General features: G+C 30.7%; 1 protein-coding gene across 5 annotated transcripts in view; it reads right to left on the bottom strand.

Annotated features, from left to right (window-relative positions):
* LOC123265853 (protein sidekick) overlaps window positions 1-12,471 on the bottom strand; it is a 42,521-nt gene that overhangs the window by 13,818 nt on the left and 16,232 nt on the right. For all 5 annotated transcript variants that reach the window (XM_044729791.1, XM_044729792.1, XM_044729793.1 and 2 more), the window contains 3 exons: window positions 5,198-5,293; window positions 1,236-1,415; window positions 819-1,032 (listed from right to left, as the gene is read on the bottom strand). In XM_044729791.1, coding sequence (XP_044585726.1) covers window positions 819-1,032; window positions 1,236-1,415; window positions 5,198-5,293 — 490 coding nt within the window. The remainder of the gene's footprint in view (window positions 1-818; window positions 1,033-1,235; window positions 1,416-5,197; window positions 5,294-12,471) is intronic.

The raw sequence follows: 12,471 nt of genomic DNA, 5'->3' as shown, positions 1-12,471 counted from the left end.
GATCATCTTCAACAAATTCTAAATACATATAATTTTTGTAAGTTGAAGTACTGTTAACGGTAAATCTACGCTGAAAAAAAAGTTTTTTTTCACCCAGGAAATTTTTCCCTTTAGTAAAGAAACTGGTACTTATTCCTGTGTGAAGAATTCCAAAATTTTTGACAGAGATGCGAATAATGTGTTTATAATACTGTGGATCTTCTTTATTATAATTAATAAATTAATAATTACTAATTTATCAATTATAATTAAATTACTTATAATTAAATTTAAGGAAATTTCATTAATTATAATAATTCAAATAAAAAAAAATTAAATTAAATATCAATTAAATCGTTGAAAAATTGAATTTTTAATTACGTAAATCCCATTCAAGCAACTTTTATTGTACCCAAGAATCCATACAAATTATGATATTAATTGTAATACATCTAGGTAATTTTTCAATAAATTATAAATCAGCACAACTTTTCAATTATGTAAACAAACGAAAAATACTAGTTGTTTTATATTAAGAAATGTATATTGGATATAAAAAAAACTTGGATAAAAATATTTTATATTCTGAATGGAAAAAAACTTTTTTTTCAATGTATAAAACTACTAAAAAAAAAAATAATACTTATTTCAAATTTAACATAAAATATTTGAAGACCAATTTACCATATAATTAAAAAATTCAGCATACTTTTAATGACAACCCTTAAGCAACCATAAAATATTTATGCGACTTTTAAAGTAGCCCGTGTATAGCCTTGTTGAGCCAAAACTCTTGAGAGAAGAGCGTCTTATGTTTCGTTACGGTCTCATTTTCTTACCTATACAAGTTTTCATCATTGTCACCGGCATTCAAGATGAGAAGCCGGCGTTGACTCGTTGCATATTTAATACCATAAGGTACTGGCCCGTCTGGCGTTGACCATGTGACGTCGGGTGTTGGATGACTCTCGATAGGAGGTAGCTCTAGAATAGCCGCTTCACCGTAACCGACACTTATTACCTTTTCTTCTTGGTCCTTAAATACTCCCATATCTGTAAGTTGCAATTTATTATTATAAATTATATAAATTCATGTACATATTATTAAAAACTATTAAATAATACTTCAACAAAATCATCATAAATTTATAACTTAGCTTCTATGATTACAGAAAGCGGCGGCTAACTGATACTTATATAAAAAGCAAACTATAACTAAAACTAAATAAAAATATAAGTAATAAATAAATACTTACACGCTACCGAGAAGGTAACGCGTTCGCTGAAAATTGAGCCGACTTCATTGCTGGCGACGCAGTAATAAACTCCAGCGTCTTTCTTATTCGCATTCTGAATTCTCCAAAATGACTCTGATGTAAACTCATTACTTAGCGCGACGCCGTCTTTGAACCATCTGTATTTTGGCGGAGGATATCCTGTAAAAAAAACCGTGATAATTATTTATATTATTAAGAGAATAAGAAAAATTTTGTGTCTAGGAAAGTCATATGATAAAATCGGTTTTTTTAGTGAAATTTAGTATCATTGTAAAGGTCATAACTTGAATTTGTGCCTATTCAAGTTTTTATATCATTCTCACTGATAGTCAATTTATTATGATAAGTATTTAGGCTGCATTCGAAAATGCTCTATCTCTAGATACATAATTAAGAAATGACCTTGTATCTTGTGAACTATTGACACTTTTAAAGGTATAAGCTCACCCCGACATTACAATAATCCAGACCTTTCATTTGAGTACCCACATCAATTTTTCATATATTTTATATATTTATATACTTCACAAATACCATATACATAAAATATATCAAAAATGCCATGTGGGTACTTAAATGAAAGATCTCGATGAGCGTAACATCGAAATGAGTTTATATCTTAAAAAATGTCATTAATTAAGAAATTACCTTTAATCTTATGAAATATTGACATTTTGAAAGATATAAGCTCACCCCGACATTACACTCATCGAGATCTTTCATTTGTGTACCCACATCAATTTTTCATATATTTTATATATTTATATATATCTACATATGAAAAATATATCAAAAATGCATGTGGGTACTCGAATGAAAGCTCTTGATGAGTGTAACATTGGGATGAGCTTATATATTTAAAAACGTCAATATTTAAGAAAGTACAATGCAATTTAACAAAAGTCATTATTTAATAAAGCAAAATTTTATTTATTTATAGTTCATAAGTCACGACAGTCACATAGTGACTGCAAGGTTGCTAGTTATTATTATTATTTTTATCGAATTTTATATATTTATTTAAAAATAACTCTTTCTTATCAAATTACACCACTATCTTCTTCTATTCTCATAAAAGCTATCTCCGTCACTTGACGACTTTCAGAAATTCTATGGCTTCATTCACCCTCAGTCATTCGATCCAATCGTTTGTCTCGATTCTTCTCTGACATTTTCGTGCTACTGTATACTTATATATACTGCAGATTATACATCAATAACGTATAATCTCGCTTACTGAATAAATAAAGGATCGCTTTGTATTCAAATATTTTATGTAAATTTATTCTTAACACTCAACAAGATTTTTTTTATACTTTCATCTAATTACTTGTATTATTAATCAAATATTTTATTTTTATTCAAAAAATATTTTACCACGTTCAATAACTTTAAAATTACGTTAAGTAAGTAACATATTGAATAAAAATTTATACAATGTTCTGTCAATATTTTAAATCTTTTTCGATGCCTAAGATCGGAGATTTAGTAAATCCAAGAATTACATGATATTCCAACGTAACATCTTAATCCCAGAATGAAAAACTTGCTCATGTCTTTTCATGAGTCAGGCATTATTATTATTTATTTTTCCTTTCTTTTTAAGATTTTTCCGAACACAAAAAATATTGCAAAGAAAATTAAGAAATTGATTATTACAATTTTGCTTAAATATTTTTTAATGATAATTTATTTGTTTAAACAATAAAAAACTAAAAAATTATCCACTTATTTAAGTTTCACAAATTAATAATGAAAAATGTTTTCGATTTCTGGTCAGAAAATCAAAGCACAATTCAAAATATACTTCAAAAATATAAGCAGCTGAATTTTCTTAATTTTTTATCCCTTGTCTAGAAGAAATAGATTGAACGTCTTCCTTGATATTTTTCACTACTGAGAAAAGAAAATAATAGTCTAAAATTATTTCTAAGTAATCTTCAAAGTATTTAATTCTGATTATTATTAAGAACCCTCCCAAATTTGATGTTATACAGTTTGTAAGCATTGATTAATTATAGAAATAAATTATAAAGTACTTAGTTCTATTTTTTGAGAAATCTATGACCTTTTATCATGCGACCACTAAATTAATTGGTTTTTATAGTATTTATCAATTATCCACTGTCTTAAAAATTTCAAATACTTAATTGATTAATGAGTTTAGAGATATGAAGTTAGATTTATTTTTAGATCAGTTGAAAAACTTAAATACATGCCTTCAAGGCAATTATAATTATTAATTATAATCAATTATCGAATATTGACAAAACATACACTGATAGAAGGATTTGTTTATAGTTAAAAATATTTGTTAATATTTAACAAATCATTTATTACAGGCCACTTTTTAGTCCTTAACAAATATTTTTTAGTATTTAAAAAGATTTATTAATATTTAATAAATGAATATCAGATTTATTAAATACAAACAAATAATTTTAAATACTAAAAAATATTTGTTTAATACTAAAAAGTGGTTTCTAATAAATGATTTGTTAACTATTAACAAATATTATTTAATACAAATAAATCCTTCTATCAGTGTAGCTTGTAGTATGAGTTAATAATCATTTTTTCATTAATGAAAATCTTAATGATAAGCTTTTATTGCTAATTTTTCAAGTTACTAATAAGAAGATTGTCAAAAATCATTTTTAAACACGATCACATTTTCACGTACTGAAAAAAAAAAAAAAATACTTAATTCAAGAGAAATATTTTGATAGAAGAAAACTATTTTAAAAAATGCCAACACTAAAAATAAGTGATAAAACTAATTACAATGATGTAAACAAGTTACATCATTCGAAATAAAAAGAAAATATTTTTTTGCACCCTTTCTGAAACACGTTTAATACTTGTTTTTGACGTTAAGAAATTATTGGATTCATAAAATTTTTTAAACAAAAATTTCATCTCTTCATTCTCGAATTTTATTTTTTTGATTCAATCAATGAATTTTTTGAACTAAGGTTGTTCGAACAGAACATATAGTTTGTGCTAATGCTTTCCTTTATATTCACTAGTGCTGCCTTTCTCACGGACTATTGCTAGCTTACTTTTACTCATGGTTATTTTGTGAATAAACATTTTTTCTATTAAAATATGTTCGATTTTTTTCAGAAGCTACAGCTATTTAAAATTTCAAAAAATACACTTTTGTAGGTTTTTCTTGAAATAATTTTTAAATGCGACATTTTCCTGAATTTACATAAACTACATTTGAAAGCTCGTGAAATGCGCTTCAATTTTCATGTCAATTTATATTTTTAGACCGTAAATTACCTGCATGCACAGAAAAAAAACTTCTTGCACCAAGAAAATTTTAAGGAAGACAAAATTTATTTTGGAGTAAGAAGAAATTTTCTTGGCTCAAGAAATTTTCACTCCATTCGAGAAACTTTCAATCTTCCTTAATATTTTCTTGAGCCAAGAAAATTTACCCTCCAGTCAAGAATTTTTTTTTCAGTGTGTATATCTACGATTGTTTAATGAATTTTTTCTATTGCATTATTATTTATTAGTAACAATTCATATTTTATTATATTTTTGTTGAATACATTTCAAAATTATGTATATTTAATGTTCAATACTACAAACAGTTAGATATTTTAATTTGTAAATTTCCGATATCACTTTTCTATTAAATTCTTCTATAGCAATAGATTTTTTTGTCATTCTCTAAATTTGATATTTTATTTAAAAAATTATAAATCATTATCATTTTTTTAACCAATAGTAAATCTACTACTATTTTGGCTACCGATTTTTTTTTCAGTGCATTTGCCATAAAATATTTCTTGGATCTATATTTCTTCCCAAAGAAGAAAACAATTAAAATGAATGTAATTTTGATTCTGCAATTTAATAAAAAAAAAATTTACCTTTTCATTATTATTTATTATTTAATTATACTTCGTAAAATTTACATAACTTACCACGTGCTTGACATTGAAGAATCTTAGTCCTATTTTCTATAAGTATATTACTAATACCGGATGGTTGCGTGGTAAATCTTGGCTCTTGTAAGGATTCTGAAACAAAAAACAAAATGTCAGGAATAATTTCATGAAAAATGACTACTATTTTTCTTATACAATAACAAGAATAATAATAACATAAAATTTCAATATTTTGAAATGTTTTTCTCCAATCCATCAATTTTTTAGATAAAAATTACAACTAAAGGAAGTCAAGCTATTATTTTTTATCTGGGTTACGTCAGGCAGAAATTTCGAGTTTGAATGTGAACTGAGGAGTATTGAAACGCTCAATTCAAAAGATACTTTGATGAACTACGTAATAAAAAAAAGTTGGTAATAAAGTAAGATAATCTACGTGGTGGGCGATAGAAGTGCCGGTAGGTGGAGAGGAACGTAAGAAGCCGGACAAAGAGGCCATCAATACTAAAAGACTTCGTAAGACCCCTTTGAGGTTTTAATTCTAAAGACAAGCTCAAGGCTGAGTTTCAGGGCAAAACATCAAACATCAAATCACTTGTATTGATCATTGTATTAATCTAATGACACTATTACACTGAGAAAAAAAAATTTATTTTAAAAATAATTAGCCATGTTATAAGAAGACATTTATTTGTTGCAAATTAAAAAAATTTTTCTCATAGTAACTTTCTTGTTGAAAAAAATTTTTTTAGATTTGGATGAAAAATTTGTACCTAAGCTGTTTATCTAAAATTGTTTTTTATCTAAATTAAAAAAAATTTTTTTAACAAGAAAATTACTGTGAGAAAAATTTTTATTTCTTCAGCTAAGAAATAAAATTGTTTGGTAATTATTTACAATTGGGGTTCACCATTTTAATTTTAATTTTTTTGAACGAAATTTCTATTTGATTTTATTGACATATTTTTACTTCCCGCTAAGAAAATTGAAAATTTTCAAAAATTGGGAAGGTATTGGTTTTACCCCGTTTTTCGAAAATCGAGTTTTCATCGGATCTCGACGTTTTAAGGTCACAGGAAGCTTCTCTGACTATTCCCGCGATGGTGTCCGTGAGGCTGTATGAGTGTGTGTGTGTGTGTGTGTGTGTGTGTGTGTGTGTGTGTGTGTGTGTGTGTGTGTGTGTGTGTGTGTGTGTGTGTGTAAACCTTTTATAACTTTTGAACGGCTCGGCCGATCGGATCGAAATAGGTGGCGATCCAAAGAGTATCATTGCCATTAAATTTCGTGAAAATTTAAATCGATTCGGTTCGCTAGATTTTGAGAAATCTCAAAAATAAAATTTTCAAAAAATCGTTTTTTTTTAATAACTTCTAAACGGCTTTACCGATCGATTCCAAAAACTAATCAGCTTTTGAGCTTAAAAAACCACGTCGATTGCCACCAATCCCATCAAAATCGGTTGATTCGTTCGAGAGTTATCAAAAACGAAAAATTTCGAAAGTGTTTTTTTCACATAACTTCGAGATTTCTTTTTGGATCATTTTTGACGAAATAAAATAATTATTAGAGCCCGAAAAATCACGTCGATCGCTACCAAGAACGTGAAAATTGGTTGATTGGTTCGTGATTTATCGTTGTCGAAAAAATTCGGAAAAAGTGAATTTTTCAAATTTCTCTAAAATTTTCGGTTCGATCAGTTTGTGTTCAAAAGTATATAATAGATTTTGAAAAAGTGCGTGGAATACTGCCAACCGCGTGAAAATCGATTCTTTCATTTAGAAATTATTGCAGTTTGAAAATTCAAAAAATACTATTTTGAGATCGCTAAAGTCACGTAAGTACTATTGACACGTATTTTATAGTGCTCTGTCTTTGTGATCTTTTTTTTTTGCCATACGGTGCCTTCGGGCATTTTTTGTTTCAGTTGCTACTGCAAGTGCATTTTGCAGCCTCTTCAGGCTGTTATAAATCTTTAAAATTCATCTACCATCTGCTGAGCATCTAATAAATTAGTTCTGTGGCTATTGGAGTTTGAGGTTACGGCATCTCATTCGGCGGGACCCTAGTTGTCGGTGCTTGAGTGACATTAGCCCGATTAAATTATTATTGTTATTATTGTATGTCTCCTACCAACTATCTAATCACCAAGAGCTTATATTCAGTGCTCATAGGTGACGCCTGCTGCTATGTAGTCGATAACCTGTTTTATTGTTTATCACCTGTCAAACACACATCTATATTTATTAAAGGCAATGTTATGTGCCAGATGTAAAAGACCAGTTAAAAATTATAAATCCTGTGCTACTTGTGGTCTCTCCTATCATCCGAGTTGTGCTAGCGAACTCTTAAAATTTAAACCACCGAACAATTGCTGTGTTAAATCTCTTAAACCATCGTTATCACCTCTTGTTCTACAGTCAAATCCACCGAGACCCCCAAGTTTATCCAGATCTTTGAGCCAGCGGTCATCGCGCTCCAGTTATAAATCAACAACCTCATCTCCATGTACTCCAACTACTGAGATGGTCGATGATTCTGTTTTTAAGTCTCTACAGGATGCTGGTACCTCTTCAGCTTTGGCTTCTGAGTCCAGCAAACCAGATTGGAATGCCTATACTTTGGAGCAGAAAGTTAACTTGGTGTTGGACATGCAATTCAAGGTCGTCAATGATTTAAATAAACATAGTGGGACTATTGAGAAGATGATGGATAGTCTTAACCAAAATTCAAATGATATTAAGCGGTTGTCAAATAATCTTGACGTGGTAAATGACTCTCTAACTAAAGTTACCTTGGCTCAAGAGTCATCAGCCAATGACATTAATAAGGTCATGAAACAATGTTCTGCACATGCTACTTCGATCACTGCGATTGAATCAAGGCTAAGTTCGCTTGCTGGTATACCTTCTACTTCAAAATCCTCTCCAAATGCTTCTTCTTCTCTGCTTCTTGTCTCAGGTATTCCAAACCAAGTTATGTCTAACACAACTCCGCAAGATATTGTTCATCAGGTTTTCAGCAAGTTAAACATCTCTAATCTTGAGAGTGATGTCTTGAGTGTGCGTGAATTAAAGGGCAGAAACATTTCAACACCAAATAAATCACAAACTATACGGCATTCCCTTGTCCTAAATCTGAAGTCGTCTCAAGTGCGTGACCATATTCTAAGTGTCAAACGTCAGTATCGAAAATTGCTAGCAAAGGATGTCTTTGCAACTAATGAAATCACGACAGGAGAACTAATCTATCTTAATGAATTTTGAGTTCTGAAACCTACAAATTGTTAAAATCTACCAAGACTAAAGCTAAAGAGCTCAACTATAAGTATGCCTGGGCTTCCCAAGGTGCCGTGTATCTCAAGTCGAATGATGAATCGCCTAAAATTCAAATTCATTCGGTTGATGATTTAAATCAACTAGAATAGCAATTACTAAACAAACACACTATTAACTTAAATTCCTTAAAAATCCTGTGTATTAATATAAATAGTTATTTAGCTCATTTAGCTCAATTTGAATTGCTTGTCATGGAGAATAAACCGCACATTATTACTGTTGTCGAGACATGGCTAAATCCTGATATCAACATTATGCTTCTAGATTACACTATTATTAGAAGGGATAGAGGACTTATCGATACATCTGGACGCTACATAAGAGGTGGTGGGATAGCTTGTTTTATCCACAAATCTTTAAAGACCAAGGTGCTTCATATCTCTGATACTCAAGACTTAAATCAACCTGAATTCATGATCATCGAAGTTGTACTTGAATCAGGTGCTTCAATCCTTGTATCATCGATTTATAGGAGACCCCAAGGTGACTTGCTGGATAGTTTCTTCTTCGAATTTGGTAAACTCTATCCTCATTATAATAACATAATTATTATGGGTGATCTAAATTGTAATCTTATGAAAACTGATCGATTAGCTCAACATCTTCAGTCATTTATAACTGAGTCCTCTTTGTACTGTGTGCCCTATGGCTCTACCTATCACGTCAATGCTGTTGACTCGTGGCTAGATGTCGTTATTGTTGATGATCAGGACAAGGTTGGCCAATATACTAAATCTACTTCTCCATTTGTTGGTGGTCATGATTACCTGCTATGTGATTATAAGCTGCCCTTGCTGAAAACTCAAGAAAAGTTGGTGAAGTTTAGAGATTTCAGACGATGTGACCATTTAGCGCTGTCCATATCTCTCTATGATAAATTAAACTTACGTAATGTTGACATGAATACAATGGATCCAAGTGAAATGGCCAGATTTTTTATTACTGTAGTCCAAAATGCTTTAAATGACTTTGCGCCATTTGTGGTAAGGAAGGTATCTCGTCGCCAAAGTCCATGGCTGACTCATGATTTAAAATTGGAATTGCGTCATCGTGATGTCATTTACAAGCGTGCTCGCAGAACGAATGACCAAAGTCTACTCGAACGGTATAAAACTTTGAGAAAGGATTTAAAAATCAAGTTAAATAATGCTCGTGATTCCTACTTCAAGAATGTTTTGAACGATGAATCGCTAGATCAGCCTATTTGGATGAAACTGAAGCGTTTGGGTATTGTAAAGTGCAAACAATCATCACCGCTTGATCATTTCAGTGCGGACTACTTAAATATTGCTTACTCTAAAACACTAACTAAACACACTTCTTGTAGTCGAGACTTTGTAGAAAATCTACCTCTTCATTATATAAAGAGAGTAAATTGTGTTTTCAACTGGTCAAAAATTGATATTGTTGATGTCACTAAAAGTCTTCATTTAACTCTCTCAAAATCAACCGGTAAGAGTCCAGATGGTTTAGATCTAAAATGGCTCCGTGATCATCTTCCGCAAGTGTCACTTTTTCTTACTGCCATCTTCAACCTCTCACTTGACACAGGCATTTTCCCGGACGTTTGGAAGGCTGTCTTTATTGTACCACTAAATAAAGTCACCCCACCGAAGTCTGCGTCTGATACTCGTCCTATCGCCAACCTATCACATCTAGCGAAAGTCTTCGAACGCATTGTAGCAAATCAACTTGTCACCTATCTCGAAGATAATAACTTGTTAGATGACTATCAATCTGGTTTTCGTAAACATCACAGCACCCAAGCAGCCTTGTTAAGATTATCTGATGAGATTCGTCGAGCTATTGATTGTGATGACCTCACGTTTCTCATCTTGTTCGATTTCACCAAGGCCTTTGACTCATTGGATCCTAAAGTCCTCCTTGCTGCTTTATATGAAATGGGTTTCTCATTAGAAACAATCATGTGGTTCCATTCTTACCTCACAGGCAGATCACAGTCTGTCATTGACTTTTCAAATGTAGCATCCAGCTCTATCAGCACCACCTCTGGTGTTCCGCAAGGTTCCATTCTAGGTCCAATCCTATTTTTAATTGCTATTAATGGTGTAGTCAAGCGACTGAGATATTGTAAACATGGTCTCTTTGCAGACGACAAATGGATCTATCTTCACTTCAAACTCTTCAATTTAGATGATGCTGCTGCTAGACTTACGGTTGATGCTCAAGCTGTGGCAGACTGGGCCAAAGAGAACAACCTAGAGATAAATTATCAGAAAACCAAAGTAATGATACTGAGCAGCAACCGTAAGCTCAAGTACCTTGAAGGCTGTGAATTACCAGAAATCTATATTGATGGAAATAATATTCCATATGTAAATTCAACGAAACACTTGGGAGTACAGTTAGCGAATAATCTTTCATGGGATTCCCATGTTGCTCAGGTGTCTCGAAAAGTTTATGCAACGCTTAATAGTCTGAAGTACAGAAGAAACATTCTCTCCACGCAATGTCGCAAACTGCTGGTTATGGCTACCATCCTACCTATCATTGATTATTGCTCTGTAGTTTGTCTGGATATGCCTATTAAACTAGATGTTAAACTGCAGCGTTTAGTAAACAGTTCTATTCGATTTATTTTTAATTTAAAGAGGGATCAGCACATAACGCCTTATCGTCGCAAGCTAAACTGGCTGCCTGTTAAATCACGTAGATTTTATTCCTTGGCTTGCTTGCTCTTCAAATTATTTGAGACTGGTCAACCAAAATTTTTGCATGATCTCTTCCATGAAGTTGATGCTGATGTGAGACAATCTAGTAGACTGTTAGCGAAGAATAATAATGTCGCTTTTAAAATGCCAAACTTCTCTACCACTGTCTTTGAGCATTCATTCGTCGTAACTGCTATTCGAACTTGGCAAGATTTACCAGCTGACATCATAAACTCGCAATCCATTGAAATCTTCAAAAATAAAGCTTTTACCTACTTTGTTAATCTTGAAACTTAAAGTTAAAAAATTTGTTTCTTTGCTTAGTAATATATAGATCTATTAATGTAGTCTAAAAATTTGAAACTATAACTTATTATCTAGTTGTTTATTAAAATCGTAAATTAATACTTTTATTTCTAATTTCAAAATTATTGTCTAACCATTATTACTTATGTTGATCTTGTTAATATAAATTTTTTGCCATTTGGCTGTTAGCCCTGGCATATATATTTAATAAATAAATAAATAAAAATATTTTATTAAACCTCTATCAGCCTTTTGAGCTCTCCGAGCTCAAAAGCATACAAAAGCTATTTGTTTGAGCTCGGAGAGCTCAAAATAACACACAAATTGTATTTTTGAGTTCGAAGAGCTCAGAAACGTCATAAGTGCAATTTCAAGCGTTTAGGTATGGAATTGGCGGGAAGTTGCAGGGATGGCCTTTAGGGTCAACCGTTTTCCAGATTTTTTTTAAAAAATGAACAATTTAAAAAAAAAAGTTGATAATCACGATTTTAACAAATTTTCAAAAAAATTTATAAATTTTTCAGAAAATTGTGATATTCAACTTCTTTTTTTTTTAAGTTCGTTTTTTTATGTACTTTTCAAAAAAAAATACATCAGAAAAAGATAAAATAGAAATTTTGTCCAAAAACATGAGAGCTAAAATTTTTTCCAACTTTTGAAGGCAAAAAAGCTATCGAAATCTTTATTTTTTTTTTTACAACATTTTTTATCATAAATGCGCCGTAAAAACAAGTAGAGTACAAAAAATTAAAAAATGTTAATTTTTCACTTAGATATGGCCAAAAATAGGGTGGGCCCCACTTGTAAATAATTACCAATTGTTTAAACTTTTCAAAAAATTAATTTACTATACACAACATTGCCCATTTTCTTCAAAAGAAATTTTTTCTCTCAATGTAGTTCAAAAAACAATATACATTTCACCCTTTTACAGGAAGAAATTTTTGAATTCTTAACGCATAACCCATTAAATAAATAAAAAACCTCTGATTATTAT

Source organism: Cotesia glomerata, linkage group LG5, assembly GCF_020080835.1.
Source record: "Cotesia glomerata isolate CgM1 linkage group LG5, MPM_Cglom_v2.3, whole genome shotgun sequence".
Lineage (NCBI taxonomy): Eukaryota > Metazoa > Arthropoda > Insecta > Hymenoptera > Braconidae > Cotesia > Cotesia glomerata.
Note: the sequence above shows the minus strand (reverse complement) of the source record. Positions and strands in the feature narration are given on the sequence as shown.